Source organism: Lepus europaeus, chromosome 17 (assembly GCF_033115175.1).
Source record: "Lepus europaeus isolate LE1 chromosome 17, mLepTim1.pri, whole genome shotgun sequence".
Lineage (NCBI taxonomy): Eukaryota > Metazoa > Chordata > Mammalia > Lagomorpha > Leporidae > Lepus > Lepus europaeus.
Window position 1 is genome coordinate 10,610,564 of NC_084843.1, and position 17,649 is coordinate 10,628,212.

The following is a 17,649-nucleotide window of genomic DNA, read 5'->3' on the forward strand; positions in this document are numbered from 1 at the left end:
AGCAGCAGATGGCTCAAGTCCTTGGGCCCCTGCACCCATGATGGGAGACCCAGAGGAAGCTCCTTGCTTCTGGCTTCGGTTACAGCCAATTGGGGAGTGAACCAGCAGATAGAAGACCTCTCTCTCTCCCCCTCTCTCTCTCTGCCTCTCCTTCTCTCTCTCTGTAACTCTTTCAAATAAATAAATTAATTAAAAAAAAAAAAACACTTGGTCAATATCTGACCAAGTGAAACAATTTATCAAGCATCTTCTATGGTATATGAAGCTTCAGCTAAACAGAAACAGAAACTTAAAAAGAAAATTTTAAATCATGCTTTTGTTTCCATAACTATTTTTAACTTTTTTTAATTTTAATAATTTAAAGAAAACAGACTGCACATATTTTATACAGACTGCACATATTTTATACACACAATTCAAACTATTTTAAAGGCAAGACACTTGCTATATCCTCACTACAGAAGTTACTGAACATGAACATTTATCAACACATAGAGCAAAATATTACTGCAATATACCTAACACTTTAAACAGCAAAATTACCTTGGGATTGTGCATAACAATGGTCTCTCCACTTGGAAACTCTAATCTGCGGTGCCACTGATTTGTTGTCACAGCTTTTTTATATTCAGCCTACAGTAATGGAAACATATAATCCAATGTGACAAATCTCTATCACATCAAAAGCGTGCAGGAAAATGACAGTTATGACACTGACAAAAATAACACTCAGAGCAGCTCCCATTTATTGGCTGGTTATCACGGGTTTTTTAAATCACTTTATATACATTATCTCATTTAAGTAATTACTCTCAATTAAATAAAATTACTCTCAATTAAATATTATCTCCTAAATAATATTATCCCTATTCTATAGAGAAGAAAACCAAGAGATACATAGCCTCTTAAGTTTCTCAGGACTACCATAACAGAGTAGCACAAGCCGAGAGCTTACACAAATTTATTGACTCATGCTGAAATCCAGGTCAGCATGGCCATGGCCTCTCTGAAACATGTAAGGAAGTCCTCCTGGCCTCGTCCTAGCTCCTGACAGCTGCCATTGTTCTCTGGCACTCCTTGACTTGAAGTGTAACCCCTTCCTCTGCCTTCATCATCACACGGCATTCTTCCTGTGTGTCTTTGTCTCTCTTCTCTTCTCCTTATAAAGATACCAACCATATTGCATAAAGGTCTAAACCTACTCCAGTATGATCTCATGGTAACTAATTATATCTGCAGTGACCCTATTTCCAAACTAAGGTACTAGGAGTTAGTACTTCAGTGTACCAATTTTTGAGTGCAGGCGTGAGCAGGACACAATTTAACCTATAACTGATATTTTGAGCACTGTACACAGTTAGTTACACAATTACACAACAGAGAGTAGCAATGGCAGAAGTGTGGTTCACTTTCACCCAGGACTTTCTGACTCCAAAGCCTTGACTGTCCAACCATTTTCTTACTCTTCCTCCAGATACACAATTCTGCTTTCTATGAAGTGCAAGGTTGAGGGCCTGCTGGGAAGAGATTCAGCAGGCAGTAAAGGGGAAATCTGGCACGCCTACTATATAGTCTTTTACATACTTATTTTTTTTAATGGCAAGTATAAATTGTTAGCTGTATTTAAGTGATTATACAACAGTCATGTCAAAATGCAAGTCTCTCTTTTTGTGTCCTGAGCAATCATTCAGTAACAGCTTTCAACAGCTGTTCAAGGAGCCGGCATTGTAGCGCACCACGTTAAGTCACCACCTGTCAATGCCAGCATCCCATACGGGCACTGGTTGCAGTCCCAGCTGTTCCACTTCTGATGCAGCTCCTTGCTAATGCACTTGGGAAAGCAGAGAAGATGGCCCATGAGCTTGGGTCACTTCCACCCAAGAGTTCCAGGCTCCTGCCTTTGCTCTTGCACAGTCCCACCGGTCCCACCCACTATGGCCATTTGGCAGTAAAAAAAGCAGATGGGAGATTTTCTAACTCTCCTTCTGTTATACTGTCTCTCAAATAAATAAATAAATCTTTAAAAAAATATATATATTTCTGGGGCCGGCATTGTGGTGTAGAGGGTAAACCGCCACCTGCGACACTGGCATCCCATGTGGACACTGGTTGGAGCTCTGGCTGTTCTACTTCTGATCCAGCTCTCAGCTAATGTGCCTGGGAAAGCACCCTCCTGGGAGACCCAGAAGAAGGTCCTGCCTTGGTCTGGTCCATCCCTAGCTTTTTCAGTCATTTGGGGAGTGAACTAGCAGATGGAAGATCTCTCTGTCCTCCTCCCTCTCTAACAGTACCTTTCAAATAAATAAAAATAAATCTTTTTAAAAATATTTATTATGAGATGAAATTTAAAATGTTTGAAGCCTCTGCTCTTAATAAGCATTTTGTTTTTTCAATTTACTTAATCCCAACTAACCCTGTCTCACTAGGCCAATATTTATGTTTTGCAATTAATTATAAACAGTACTTCACAGTCACTACTATTGAACTTAATATTTCCAGAGCAGGCATACTTGATTTTATCATGTCAAAGAATTGTACTTAGCGGCCGGCGCTGTGGCGCAGTAGGTTTATCCTCTGCCTGCAGCGCCAGCATCCCATGTGGGCGCCAGTTCTAGTCCTGGCTGCTCCTCTTCTGATCCAGCTCTCTGCTATTGCCTGGGAAAGCAGTAGAAGATGGCCCAAGTCCTTGGGCCCCTGCACCCGCATGGGAGACCCAGAGGAAGCTTCTGGCTCCTCAATTCAGATCAGCTCAGGTTCCGGCCACTGTGGCCATTTGGGAAGTGAACCAGTGGATGGAAGACCTTTCTCTCTGTCTCTCCTCTCTCTATAACTCTACCTATCAAATAAATAATAAATAAAATATTTTTTAAAAAAGAAATGCATTTATCAAAACCAAAAAGAAAAATACAAAAAAAACTGTTTGAAAAAATATTTGTGGATAAAGACTAGTCTAAGAAAATGGTTTCAGAAGGCAAAATTTGATTTAAAAAGGTAGTAAGATTGGGATTGAGGGGATGGCATTGTAGTGCAGTGGATTAAGCTGCAGCTTGCAATAGCATCGAACCACATCAGAGCACCAGTTCAAGTCCCAGCTGCTCTGCTTCCAATCTGGCTTCCCATTAATGTGCCTGGGAAGGCAAAAGCAGATGATCCATGTCCTTGGGCCCCTACCACCCATGTGGGAGACCTGGATGAAGTTCTAGACTCCTGGCTTTGACCTGTCCCAGTCCTGACAGCTGTAGCCAGTTTAGGAGTGAACCAGTGAATGAAGATCTCTCTTCTCTCTTTCTGTCACTCTTTCAAACAAATAAATAAATCTTTTTTTTTTTTTTTTTTTTTTTGACAGGCAGAGTGAATAGTGAGAGAGACAGACAGAAAGGTCTTCCTTCCGTTGGTTCACCCCCCAAGTGGCCACCAGGGCCAGCACGCTGCGCCAATCTGAAGTCAGGAGCCAGGTGCTTCTCCCAGTCTCCCATGAGGGTGCAGGGCCCAAGCACTTGGGCCATCCTCCACTGCACTCCCGGGCCACAGCAGAGAGCTAGACTGATAGAGGAGCAACCGGGACAGAATCCGGCGCCCCAACCAGGACTAGAACCCAGAGTACCAGCGTCACAGGCGGAGGATTAGCCTAGTGAGCGGTGGCGCCGGCCAAAAAATCTTTTTTAAAAATGTGTGATTGTAGGCCAGCGCCGCGGCTCACTAGGCTAATCCTCCACCTGCGGCACCGGCACACCGGGTTCTAGTCCCGGTCAGGGCGCCGGATTCTGTCCCAGTTGCCCCTCTTCCAGGCCAGCTCTCTGCTGTGGCCCGGGAGTGCAGTGTAGGATGGCCCAAGTGCTCAGGTCCTGCACCCCATGGGAGATCAGGAAAAGCACCTGGCTCCTGCCTTCAGATCAGCGTGGTGCGCCAGCTGCAACGCGCCGGCTGTGGTGGCCACTGGAGGGTGAACCAATGGCAAAGGAAGACCTTTCTCTCTGTCTCTCTCTCACTGTCCACTCTGCCTGTCAAAAAAAAAAAAAAATTGTGATTGTATTTTTATTTCTATTAGCTATTTCTCAAGAAAAATAAAATTAGTACTTAACAGTGGTACTTACACCATCAGCTCCTAAACAAACACAAAGCCAAGTCCTTGTTTAAAGCCACTCAAAATATAAATCCAAGGATGATTAACATTTTGGAGAGCACTTGGCACAGTGGAACACACTGACTGCAATGCCCGTATCCCATACTGGAGTCCCGGGTCTGAGTCCTGACTCTGCTTGTTTCCAGCTTCCTGCTTACGTGCATCCGAGGAGGTAGGCGATGGGTCAAGTACGTGGACCCCTGCCACCCACAGGAAAAATGGACTGAGTTCTGGGATCCTAGTTCCAGCCTGGCCCAGCCCAGTAGTGTGGGCATTTGGGAAATAAATCAGCAGATGGAAGATCTGTCTCTCTGCCTTTCAAATAAATAAGAACAAATGAAGTTGACACATCAATGTTAAAAAAAACAATTTTACAGGTCCCTTTTGATGTTAATGTTAGGTTTTATTTACACAAGCTTTATGAACTACTACAGGGGCTGGCGCTGTGGTACAGTAGGTTAATCCTCTGCCTGCAGCACGAGCTTCCCAAATGGGTGCTGGTTCGAGTCCCAGCGGCTCCTCTTCTAGCCCATCTCTCTGCTGTGGCCTGGGAAAGCAATGGAAAATGACCCAAGCGCTTAGGTCCCTGCACCCGTGAGAGACCCGGAAGAAGCACCTGGCTCCTAGCTTCAGATCAACCCAGCTCTGGCCATTGTAGCCATTTAGGGAATGAACCAGTAGATGGAAAACCTTTCTCTCTCTCTCTCTCTCTCTCTCCCCCTCTCTCATTGTCTGTAACTCTACCTCTCAAATAAACAAATAAAATCTCTAAAAAAAAAAAAATGCTCTATATCTCATCTTCTATGTGGGCAACTGAATTCATTTAACATTTCAAATTTAATATTCAACTACTAAGTGGAATTAGCACAAGAAATTAACACAATTATATAAAAGAACATTAACCATCCTGCTAGTAAATTCCATGACAATTCTTCCTAAAGTGTTAATTTTCACAAATTAGAGATTGATTTCAAGCCTTTTACTAAACATTAATTCAGAGAGGTCTACATGTTGGGCCTCTGTTGTCAACACCAAATCCCAGCAGCCAAGGTCCTTCTGAAGGTCTGGTGCAGGCAGCATCCTAGACCTGGATGAGCATCGGAAAACACCCGCTGTCTTCCGGCAGAGCAGCACCCACACGTCATGAACGGTGGGGTCTAGAGAACGCAGCCTGCTCTGCAAACAGCCAGCTCCAGCATGAGTGGCGTCACACAAGGCGCCAGGGTCCACAAGGCCTAGGTTTTGCAAAGGAAAGCACACAGGAATAAAGCGCTCATACCTCTAGTTTCTCACTGAACTCCTCCGTATAGGGAATAAATCGGCTGTCGGTGTCCCCCTTGTAAAACCAAGTGCAGCGTCTCACTTCAGTGGGCTCCTCTTCCCAGTACACTGCTCTCCTCACGCGGTCATAGAGGTAAACGTCGTAGCGCCCGCCGTCTGTGCCCAGAACCACGCTCTCAGGGTCTGGCTGAACTGGAGGAACAACGCCCACGTTTTACCCGACTGTTTTAAGGCATACTTACAAATAATCGACAATGAACATGGCGACTAGTCAATCCTGAGAGACAAAGAACTAAGCTCATTCTTACTGACAAACACAAGTTTACAATTAATCCATGCTACTCAAAATTATGACCCTTCTTTACTGGAAAAGAATCAGCCAGGGAACACTTAGAAACATGATTATAAAGTAGTTCATATAACCGATAAAGTAATTCAAACAATTGGCAGGGGTTTTTTTGTTTGTTTTTTTAAGTCGAAGCTGAAACATCTACCTACAGCAAGGCTCTATTAAATATGCTGCTAAAGGACATTGGTACCAGGGACTTTTACTCCCAGGAGCAAAGAGCACCAGGATAAGGAAGTAACTCTCGATGCTGCATGACTTCTCAGAGCCTGAGCACACCCTTCAAGAGAGAGCATTTCCAGAACTCCTCTCACTGTGGGACACTGTATACAGGGCGTCTCTGGGAATGAGGCCCACAGAAAATGTGCTGTAAGTGCCCCTGTAACTACAGACGAAAGAGGGAACTAGGGAAACTGAAACCTACATTAAATGAACTACTATACTTCTCTGATTCAAAACACTTCTAAACAAAGGATGAAAGTACACAAAGACTTCTTCGAATACCCTGCTCTAATAACTCTGGACTTGCATCACCAACTTAAAGACACAGTCTGGGGACTGGCGCTGTGGGGAAGCAGGTAAAAGCTGCTGCCAGCAGTGCTGGCATCCCATATGGGCACTGGTTTGAGTCCCAGCTGTTCCAATTCCAATCCAGCTGATGACAGCGTTGGAAAGCAGTAGAAGATGGCCCAGGCCAGCGCCGTGGCTCAACAGGCTAATCCTCCGCCTTGCAGCGCTGGCACACCGGGTCCTAGTCCCGGTCGGGGCGCCAGATTCTATCCCGGTTGCCCCTCTTCCAGGCCAGCTCTCTGCTATGGCCCGGGAAGGCAGTGGAGGATGGCCCAAGTGCTTGGGCCCTGCACCCGCATGGGAGACCAGGAGAAGCACCTGGCTCCTGCTTTCGGATCAGCGTGGTGCGCTGGCCGCAGCGCACCGGCCGCGGCAGCCATTGGAGGGTGAACCAACAGCAAAAGGAAGACCTTTCTCTCTGTCTCTCTCTCTCTCACTGTCCACTCTGCCTGTCAAAAAAAAAAAAAAATTAAAAAAAAAAAAAGATGGCCCAAACCCTTAGGCCCCTGAACCCACTTGGGAGACCTGGAAGAAGTTCCTGGCTCATGGCTTTGGATAGGCCCAGCTCCGGCCAATGCGGCCATTTGGGGAATGAACCAGTGGATGGAAGTCCTCACCCTCAGTCTCTGCCTCTGCCTCTCTCTAACTCTGCCTTTCAAATAAATTAATTTTTAAAAAAAAGGGGGGGGGGGGGGCGGGACACAGTCTGGTGAAGTCCAGAGTAGATTAAGGAATCTGACATTAACAAAAATAGGCCCTGGACAAACACCCTTCATAAACACCGCTCCCTTCTCTTCCACTGATGCATGCTCAGTACCCACCTGAGTTATAGATTTCTTCAAGATTCATGGAGTCCAGCACACTGAAAGGCATCCACAGTTGTTTGTGTTCTACCTCCTTGCAGTAGAACCAGTGGGGCTGAACAGGCTCATACTGGTTCTGAAGGAGCAAGGGAGCCGGCCCCTGCACAGAGGGACCTGCAGGCCTGGCGAGTGCCTGCTGCTGCGCTGGCGACTGCACCGGGGGCGGGGCCTGGGGAAGACAACAAACGTCACGTCTGCCAGTGTTGCACCGCCGGAGACACAAATTTCAACATCAGCAGTACTTACCCTACGTGTTTTTCTCAATGAATATTTACTTATAAATATTTATTTACTTATTTATTTGAAAGGCAGAGTTGGGGCCAGAGCTGAGGCGTAGCAGGTAAAGCTACTGCCTGCAATGCCAGCATCCCACATGGGCACCAGTTCGAGCCCTGGCTGCTCTGCTTCCAATCCAGCTCCCTGCTGATGCGCCCGAGAAGTCAGTGGAGGATGGCCCAAGTGCTTGGGCCCCTACACTCACAGGGGAGACCTGGAAGACGCTCCTGGTTCCTGGCTTCAGCCTGGCCCAGCCACGGCTGACACAGCCATTTAGGAAGTGAACCAACGGATGGAAGATCTCTCTGTCTCTCCTCTCTTTCTCTCTGTAACTTTGCCTTGCAAATAAATAAATGAATCTTTGAAAGAAAGAAAGGTAGAGTTACAGAGAGAGAGAGAGAGAGAGTTCTATTTGCTGGTTCGCTTCCGAAATGGCTGCAAAAGCCAAGAGCCAGGAGCCCATAAATCCATCCAGGTGGCAGGGTCCTAAGCATCTGGGCCATCATCCACTGCTTTTCCAGATACAGTACGTTGGAGCTGGGTGGGAAATGGAGCAGTCAGGACTGGAACAAGTGTTCACATGGGATGCCAATGTCATGGGCAGCTTATTAACCCACTATGCCAATGCCAGCCTCTGGACAAATATTTAGTGAAATACTTAGACACATACACCCCTTTATTTAAAAAACAAAACAAAATCAGTGACAAAGTGAACCACTCTCTCACAAGGGTGGCAAAGTAAACACACCTCCAGAGGAGTCAACTTAGCAGGATGTCTCCCCTGATTTATTTAACCTTTGAAACGTGCATGGGGCAGGCATTTGGCTTTTGGTGAAGATGCATGTGAAGACACCCATGCCTCCTATTGGGGTACCTGGATGCAACACTCAACTCCCGACATAAGCTTCCTACTAACACAGACCACTGGAGGCAATGATTATGGCTGAAGTGAGTGAGCTGGTTCACTCCCCAACTGTCTGCAACAACCGGAGCTGCGCCGATCCGAAGCCAGGAGCCTCCTCTGGGTCTCCCAATGGGTGCAGGGGCCCAAGGACTTGGGCCATCTTCCACTGCTTTCCCGGGCCAAAGCAGAGAGCTAGATCAGAAGTGGAGCAGCAGGGACTCAAACTGGCACCCCTATGGGATGCCGGCACTGCAGGCAGTAGCTTCACCCACTACACCACAGCGCCTCCCCTTCAAATAACTAAATGTTTAAAAATAAAGAAATAAATAAATAAAGATGAGAAGCTGCCAGTCTGTTCAGACAATAATTGTTTTGACTCTCCCGTGTCCCTAGATGACATTTATTATCGATATCTTACACGAAAATCTGGAAATATTGATAGGTAGCTAACTCATTAAAAAAACTTTTTACTTCAGTAAACAAGTAAATAAAAACTAAAATATGAGCCATCCAATTAGCTTCCTTGAAAACAATGCTGACTTCAAGCATGCAGCTTACAAAGAATGCCCTCTGAAAATGATCTGTCATGTTTCTTAAACTACAGGTTAAGGTTGAGGCCAGTACTGTGGCGTAGCCTATAAAGCTGCCACCTGCAGTGCCAGCATCCCATATGGGCACTGGTTCAAGTCCTAGCTGCTCTACTTCCGACCCAGCTCTCTGCTATGGCCTGGGAAAGCAGTAGAAGATGGCCCAAGTCGTTGGGCCCCTGCACCTGCGTGGGAGACTGGGAAGAAGTTCTGGGCTCCTGGCTTCAGATCCGCCCAGCTCCAGCCTTGTGGCCAATTGGGGAGTGAACCAGAAGATGGAAGCCCTCTCTCTCTGTCTCTCTCCCTCTCCTTCTCTCTGTATGTAACTCTGACTTTCAAATAAATAAATAAATCTTAAAAAAAAAAAAAATACAGGTTAAGGTGAAATAGAGAAAAAAAACTTAGAGGGAACAATTTGCATACAAGAGCACGGCCCCTACCTGCGGCAAGGATCCGGGAAGCATCTGGTACATCTGCACAGGGGGCACGGAAGGCGCGGATGGCGCGGGAGGCGCGGCGTGGCCTGGCATCTGGCACTGCTGCAGCTGCGGTGGTGCAATGTAAGGATTAGCCCGGCTGCTGACCGGGGTGTGGCGGTACGGGTTGTATCCTTGTTGAGGGGTTCCTTGGGGCGGGCTCCCAAAAGTGGAAGGAGGGAGACTGCTCGGCTGAGAAGGCAGGTAAGTATTTACTCCCATCTGTGAGGAAGGTGGAGCACCATACTGAGCCTTGGAAACAGATGGCGGATACGCGTTCAGGACATCTTGGGATCCAGGTGTGAAAGGGAGAGCGGCCGACTGTCCCACCGGCGCCGCTGCCGTCGTTAACGGTGACTGTCCGATGTTCCCGAAAGGGTCGCTGCTGCTTGAGACCTGAGAGAAGTAGCTGAACGTCTGTGGGGTGGACGCGTGAACAGAAGTCTGCCCGAGGAAGCTGTCCTCCTCACCAACCTCCGAGGAGTCCTCTGAAACACAGCAGAGGGCGAGCGATTACAGGTGCTCTCCGTCAGCAGGGACCCTCTTAGAGGGGGAGCTGGCTTAGGGAAAGCAGGAAGTTCACATACCTTAAATAAAAGGTTTCTGGGGAAAAAAAGAGCTAACAATTGTATCTCTGCATTTGTAGCTCAACTTTTTTCTTTGAAATTAAAAACTAGAAAATATGGGTCGGTCGCGGCCGCCATCTCCCATGGCCGCGTATTCCGCCGCCTGGGCCTGGGACCCGAGTCCCGCATTCACCTGCTGCGGAACTTGCTCACGGGACTGGTGCGACACGAACGCATCGAGGCGTCATGGGCGCGCGTGGACGAGATGAGGGTCTACGCCGAGAAGCTCACTGACTATGGGAAGCTGGGAGACACCAACGAACGAGCCATGCGCATGGCTGACTTCTGGCTCACGGAGAAGGACTTGATCCCAAAGCTGTTTCAAGTCCTGGCCCCTCGGTACCGAGGTCAGAATGGGGGCTACACGAGAATGCTGCAAATCCCGAATCGGAGTGAGCAGGATCGGGCCAAGATGGCTGTGATCGAGTATAAAGGGAACTGCCTCCCACCCCTGCCTCTGCCTCCCAGAGACAGCAACCTTACACTCCTAAACCAGCTGCTGCAGGGACTGCGGGACGACCTCAGGCTGAACCAGGAAACAAGTATTCACAGCTGCCACACAACTCAAACACCAGGAACCTAACGGGCTGATGGGTCTACAGCTCTCAGTGGTGCCATTGGTTACAGGCCTCTGCTGCTCTTTTATTAATGTCTGAGAAGACCTGGAGTGAGAGTTCTGAAATGGACAATCTTAATGGGGTCCAGAATCTTCTGGCCCTTGACTTGCACAGTATATAAAATTCCTTATGTGAATATATGTAAATTGATTTTTTTCTTCTTCCTCTGGGGTTTCTGGAGAATGAAAACTAAATGCTCAGTCTACCTGAGAGAGTAAATTCATGGCTTGATTTTCTGAAAAAAAAAAAATAACTAGAAAATATGAATAAGGGCCGGCGCCGCGGCTCACTAGGCTAATCCTCCGCCTTGCGGCGCCGGCACACCGGGTTCTAGTCCCGGTCGGGGCACCGATCCTGTCCCGGTTGCCCCTCTTCCAGGCCAGCTCTCTGCTGTGGCTAGGGAGTGCAGTGGAGGATGGCCCAAGTCCTTGGGTCCTGCACCCCATGGGAGACCAGGAGAAGCACCTGGCTCCTGCCATCGGAACAGCGCGGTGCGCCGGCCGCAGCGCGCTACCGCGGCGGCCATTGGAGGGTGAACCAACGGCAAAAGGAAGACCTTTCTCTCTGTCTCTCTCTCTCACTGTCCACTCTGCCTGTCAAAAAAAAAAAAAAAGAAAAAAAAAAAGAAAATATGAATAAGGAAAAACAAAAGCTTGTAAGTCTGCCTCCCAGAGACAACCATTGTCAACACTGCATTTTGGTACCTACTCTTCTTTTTTTATACTTTTTAAATAAATATAAATAGTTGTAAATATAGATTTTTTTAAAAAGCTTCATGTATTTGAAAGGCAGAGTTAGAAAGAAGACACAAGGAGAGAGGTCTTCCATCTGCTGGTTCATTCCCTGAATGGCTGCAATGGCCAGGGCAGGGCCAGGATGAACCAAGGAGCCTAGAAGTCCATCCAAGTCTCCCACACAGGGTGGCAGGGACCCAAGCCCTTGGGCCATCCTCTGCTGCCTTCCCAGGAGCATTCAGGAAGCTGGATCAGAAGTGGAGCAGCTGGGGCTGGAACCAGTATTCATATGGGATGCCAGGGTCACAGGCAGCAGCTTAACTGGCTGCATCATGTTGGCCCCATAAATGTATAGTTTTCTAAAAATAAAAACAAAATTTGTACTGCTATTTGTATACATTATTTTGGTCCTTTCATTTTTCCTAAGAAATAATTAAAATGAGACTCCAGGGCAGGTGTTTGGTCTAGTGACCTGTGATTGACATTGGAGTGTCTGGGTTCAACTCCCAGCTCCAGCTCTTGAATCCAATTTCTGCTGATGCAGATCCTGGGAGGCAATGGTGATGGCTCAAGTGACTGAGTTCCTGCAACCCACTTGAGAAACCTGGAATTAGTTCCTGGGTCCCAGGTGGAAGGCTTTGTATTTGGGTAGTGAACCAGTGGATGGAAGGTGTCTCTTTCACTCCCCCCTCTAATTTCCCCCTCTACTCCCTGTACTGTCTCCCAGATAAATTAAATTTTTTAAAGTAGTGTTTTTAAAAAGTTGGTCCATTACCTAACTACAAATAATTTCTACAGTCATGACAAGGAAGTACAAATATTAACTCTGCTGACAAGAAAGGGTGTGTCAGAGCTCTCACCTACAAAGCACTTACTATGCAAGTGAACATGTGGTGTTTGCACTCCCAAGGAAAGCAGGTCAGCCATTAATAGCCATGCCAAAAACCACGCAGCATCACAACCAAATCATCAGTCACTACAGAGCACCATCTTCCTTCCACACAAGGTCAGTTCCTCCCTTTGCCCAACTTAATCCTTGCCTCGGGTATTACAAACTCCAAACAATCTCTCTTCTGCTCTGTTAGCAAAGCATTTTACTTTTCTATGACCTTAAAAGTCCACCCCATGCTTCCTAACTAACTTCTATGAGGGGCTGGTGCTGTGGCATAGCAGGCAGAGTGGTCACTTGGGCATCCCATATGAGTGCCAGTTCCAGTCCTGGCTGCTCCAGTTTTAATGCAGCTCTCTTCTATGGCCTAGGAAAGCAGCAAAGATGGCCCAAGTGCTTGGGCCCTTGTACCCACATGGGAGACCCGGAAGAAGCTCCTGGCTCTTGGCTTGGGACGGGCCCAGCTCCAGCCCTTGCGGCCATCTGGAGAGAGAAGCAGTGGATGAAAGATCTCTCTCTCTCTCTCTCTCTCTCTCTCTCTCTCTAACTCTGCCTTTCAAATGAATTAATTAATCTTTAAAAACAATAATAATAAAAACTGTGTAAGCCCTTGGCTTGCAGATTTCCTCCTCCTCTTAATCCTCCTCTGTCCTCACTCCCTCTTATCTCCAACTGCGGAAGACACGGAGTCCACCAGGGGATGAACCCACTCCCAGCACACAGGCACACTACGCCCCTGCCCATGGAGACCTGCCAGAGGGTGGTTCCTTTCATACTCCAGGCTTCCTCTTGACCTCTGCTAAAGGAGTTCATAAAGCTCAGAGACACTCTGGCTTACACTCTTTTTTTTTTTTTTTTTTTTTTAAGATTTTTAGTTGCAGCCGGCGCCGCGGCTCACTAGGCTAATCCTCCGCCTTGCGGCGCCGGCACACCGGGTTCTAGTCCCGGTCAGGGCACCGATCTTATCCCAGTTGCCCCTCTTCCAGGCCAGCTCTCTGCTGTGGCCAGGGAGTGCAGTGGAGGATGGCCCAAGTCCTTGGGCCCTGCACCCCCATGGGAGACCAAGAGAAGCACCTGGCTCCTGCCATCGGATCAGTGCGGTGCGCCGGCCGCAGCACGCCTACCGCGGCAGCCATTGGAGGGTGAACCAACGGCAAAAGGAAGACCTTTCTCTCTCTCTCTCTCTCACCGTCCACTCTGCCTGTAAAATAAATAAATAAATAAATAAATAAAAATTTTAAAAAATTTAAAAAAAGATTTTTAGTTGCTTGAAAGACAGAGTTACACAGAGAGGTAAAGAGAGAGAGAGGTCTTCCATCCACTGGTTTACTCCTCAAATGGCCGCAATGGCCAGAGCTGAGCTGATCCAAAGTGAGGAGTCAGGAGCTTCTTCTGGGTCTCCCACATGGGTGCAGGAACCCAAGGACTTGGGCCATCTTCTACTGCTTTCCCAGGCCATAGCAGAGAGCTGGATGCGAAGTGGAGCAGCCCAGACTTGAATCGGTGCCCATGTGGGATGCTGGCACTGCAGGCCAGGGCTTTAACCTACTGCGCCACAGAGACAGCCCCTCTGGCTTAAACTTCTATGTGGCTCCCATGTTTCACATCCATCAATTTAAATAAGCTATTCCACTATGCAAATTTGGGCCGCAATCCTAGAAGACACAATCTCAAATTATCAAATCTCTAGAGAACAAAATTTCTGAAGTCTAAAAGCCCCAAACTCTAAAATCCCAAAGGACCAAACTCCTGAAAATACAATTCTGGGGAAAAAAATCATTGCGGCCAACTGGAGAGTGAACCAGAGGATGGAAGACCTGTCTCTCTCTTTCTCTCTCTCTTTGCGTAACTCTGCCTTTCAAATAAATTTTAAAATAAATAAATAAATAGCAGTTGGGCCGTCTTGTGCTGCTTTCCCAGGAGCATTCACAGGGAGCCAATCAGTAGTGGAGCAGCCAGGCCTTGAACTGATGCTCTGACATGGGATACTGCTGCAAGCCATGGTTTAACCCATTGTGCCCACAACACAGGCCCGAGAAAAAACTTCCACATTCATTTCTACCTGGGGGTCCTCTTTATCTAGTTTCCTTGGACTCACATCCTATTGTCTTCTGAAAACCCTCTCCAGCTCCCAACCAAAATTACACTTTGCCTATGATCCCGCACACAACCAAAACCATTAACGCCTTCCCCAGAATTCAGCTTTCTACCCTAATCACGCCTTTCCCCCACCACTGGAATTGCTATTTTCGGCATTTTGGCTTTCAGAATCTCAATCTTTTAGCATCTTAAACTTTTAGGGATTGTGATTTTCCATCTTTCAGGACCTCGTCTTTCATGATTACCACTGCACACACTAATCACCATTCACTATGCACTCCTCTCACTTGTTTCTTTCCAACTAAAGACACCACCTCCTGTACAAGGCCCTCTGCACCCTTCTACTTTTCGGATACACTCATATTTCCAGTTCCCACGAACCTCCCTGGGATTCACCTGTACCCAGTTCATCCCCCAACAATTAAAAGCAGGGGAAAAGCCTCTGGGCTATCTTTCATCCTTTAAGAGAACCTGAGATCAACAAGAAACTGCTTTCTAATTAACATCAATTACAAAGGAAGCTCTCACCTCAGCGTGCTGCTAGCCTCCCCTTGGGTGCTCTCTGATTTCACAGACACCTACGGGGTCCAGCCCACAACTCTAATGAGCACCTGCACACTGTGAGACCCCCAGCTCCACCTCAAACCCAGAGTGTCCGCACGCGCTCCCACACGCATTCTCCAGCTACTCCCTCGATCCTCCAGCAGACCCAGTCACACCTCAGACTCCATTCATCATCCTAACCACCCTTTGCTCCTTTTACCACACCTGGGTAATTTTTTTTTTTTTTTTTTTTGACAGGCAGAGTGGACAGTGAGAGAGAAAGAGAGAGAGAGAAAGGTCTTCCTTTTGCCGTTGGTTCACCCGCCAATGGCCGCCGCGGCCGGCGTGCTGCGGCCAGTGCACAGCACTGATCCGAAGCCAGGAGCCAGGCACTTCTCCTGGTCTCCCATGCAGGTGCAGGGCCCAAGCACTTGGGCCATCCTCCACTGCTCTCCCGGGCCACAGCAGAGAGCTGGACTGGAAGAGGGGCAACTGGGACAGAATCCAGTGCCCCGACTGGGACTAGAACCCGGTGTGCCGGCGCCGCAAGGCGGAGGATTAACCTAGTGAGCCACGGCGCCGGCCACCTGGGTATCTTAACAGACGATGCCAACAGTCACCCAAACTTTCCAACCAGAAAGTCTCTCAGGCTCCTTCCTCCCTCTCACACCTTCATTTAGTCACTCACTCATTAGAGAAGCGGGAACACAGCACCTATGAAGTGCCAGGCACAGGGCTCAGCCTGGGAACCAAAACGGAATGGAAACTGCCCTGGCAGCTGACACAGCTGACCATCTGGCCTCCGGTGAGTCTCTACAATTTCATAGCCTAAAATTCTCTTACATCTGCCCCTGCTCTTCATATGCAGCATGGCTGGCTTAGCCTGCAGTGCCCAGCCCTCACAATGGTCTCCAGACTTCCCACTCTCACCAGTCAGCCTGTTCCAGCGTAATCTATGCAAACTCTAGTCTTGGGGTGGGTACTGCGGCACAGCAAGTCAGAGCTTGGATGCCGGTATCCCATTTGGAAGCACCTCTGCTTCCAACGCAACTTCCTGCTTATGCACCTGGGACCCAGTAAATGACAACCCAAGTTTCTGGATGCCTGCTACCCACATAGAGACCTAGATGGAGTTCCTGGCTCCTGGTTTCAGCCTGGCCCAACCCTGGATGTTGTGGGCATTTGGGGAGTGAAAAAATGGATAGGAGTTTTCTGTGTGTCTCTCCCTCTCTGTCACTCTATTTTTCAAAAAAAGAGATTTATTTATTTATTTATATTTATTTACTTTTCAAAAAAAGAGATTTATTTATTTATTTGAGAGGTAGAGTGACAGAGAGACGGAGAGAGACAGAAAGGTCTTCTATCTGCTAGTTCATTCCCCAAATGGCTGCAACGGCCAGAGCTGGGCCAATCCCAAGCCAGCAGCTTCTTTTCGGTCTCCCACGCAGTGCAGGGGCCCAAGCACTTGGGCCATCTTCTACTGCTTTCCCAGGCCATAGGAAAGAGCTGGATCAGAAGAAGAGCAGCTGGGATACAAACCAGCACCCATATGTCATGCCAGCGCCGTAGGCAGAGGCTTAGCCCACTACACCACAGTGCCAGCCCCCTCAAATAAATACATCTTTACACACACACACACCTTTTTGAAAACTCTGGTCTTTCTAAACACCTGATTTCACTATCCCACGCCCCACAGGATGCACTACAAAGTCCCTGGAATGGTGTATGAGGGCCACAGATCACCGCGGCCTCTCCTCCACACACTCTAGTCACAGTGGGCAGGGACACGCAACAGGACAGAGGGGAGAGGCCCATCCCTGTCTCACACCTCCCACCACCAACTCCTGCCAAGTCTGCGAGTTTTCTCACACCTCCAGCCTCACTCACATCTACATAACTTTTCTTTTTTGCTGTTCTTAAAGATTTATTCATTAATTTTGAAAATCAGAGTTACAGAGATGGGAGCCAGAAAGAGATCATCCATCCACTGGTTCACTCCCCAGATGGCCCCAACAGCCAGTGCTGGGCAAGGCCGGTGCCAGGAGCTTCATCTCAGTCATGTAAGTGCCTGGCAGGAGCCCAAGCACGTGAGTCATCTCCCTCTGCTTTTCCCAGGCCATTAGCAGGGAGCTAGATAGGAAGTGGAGCAGCCCATGGTGGATGCCAGGGCTGCAGGCGGCAGCTTTACCCACTATGCCGCAGTGCCAGCCCTCGATGTATCTTTCAACTCAAGCATCGCCTCCTCTCCAAGGCCCTGAAGGCCTAAAGGACATCCTCTCCCTGACCAGCAGCCTGAGCCCTGTCACATGCACAGCAGCATACTGATCCCTCTTCCTCGCTGTTCTAACAGAGCGGCTGACACGGTGGGCATCCATGTACAGCCACACTGTGCTGCTGCTGCAGGCAGGCCTCTGTGTCCCTGAATGTGGGACAGGGCCTGGCAAACAGAAGCTGCTCAATCCACCTTTCCTGAATGTATGAAACCACTTCCTGTGCATCTCCCACTGGTATGATTAATGGGCGCTACCAACAAACTGGCTCTTTTGTCTCTGGAAATTCACTGAATGGATTTTGAACTATGAGATGTTTTCACAGATGGAAAAAACACTTGCTACAGAATTTTACTTCTAAAACTAGTAACGTGTATTCTCGCAAAAATAAATAAATAAACTAACAATTTCAAAGACAAGTCTGTTTTCTGATACCTAATGAAA

General features: G+C 48.0%; 2 protein-coding genes across 3 annotated transcripts in view; one reads left to right on the forward strand and one right to left on the reverse strand.

Annotated features, from left to right (window-relative positions):
* The window catches only part of SEC23IP (SEC23 interacting protein), a 57,216-nt gene that overhangs the window by 37,113 nt on the left and 2,454 nt on the right, over positions 1 to 17,649 (reverse strand). For both annotated transcript variants that reach the window (XM_062215202.1, XM_062215201.1), the window contains exons 2-5: positions 9,391 to 9,914; positions 7,142 to 7,352; positions 5,403 to 5,596; positions 544 to 633 (exon numbers count right to left, since the gene is read on the reverse strand). In XM_062215202.1, coding sequence (XP_062071186.1) covers positions 544 to 633; positions 5,403 to 5,596; positions 7,142 to 7,352; positions 9,391 to 9,914 — 1,019 coding nt within the window. The remainder of the gene's footprint in view (positions 1 to 543; positions 634 to 5,402; positions 5,597 to 7,141; positions 7,353 to 9,390; positions 9,915 to 17,649) is intronic.
* LOC133776272 (large ribosomal subunit protein bL17m-like) lies at positions 10,111 to 10,901 on the forward strand (the record flags this gene model as incomplete). Its single annotated transcript, XM_062215137.1, has 1 exon — positions 10,111 to 10,901. A coding segment is annotated over one exon (525 nt), but the record flags the coding sequence as incomplete, so codon positions are not given.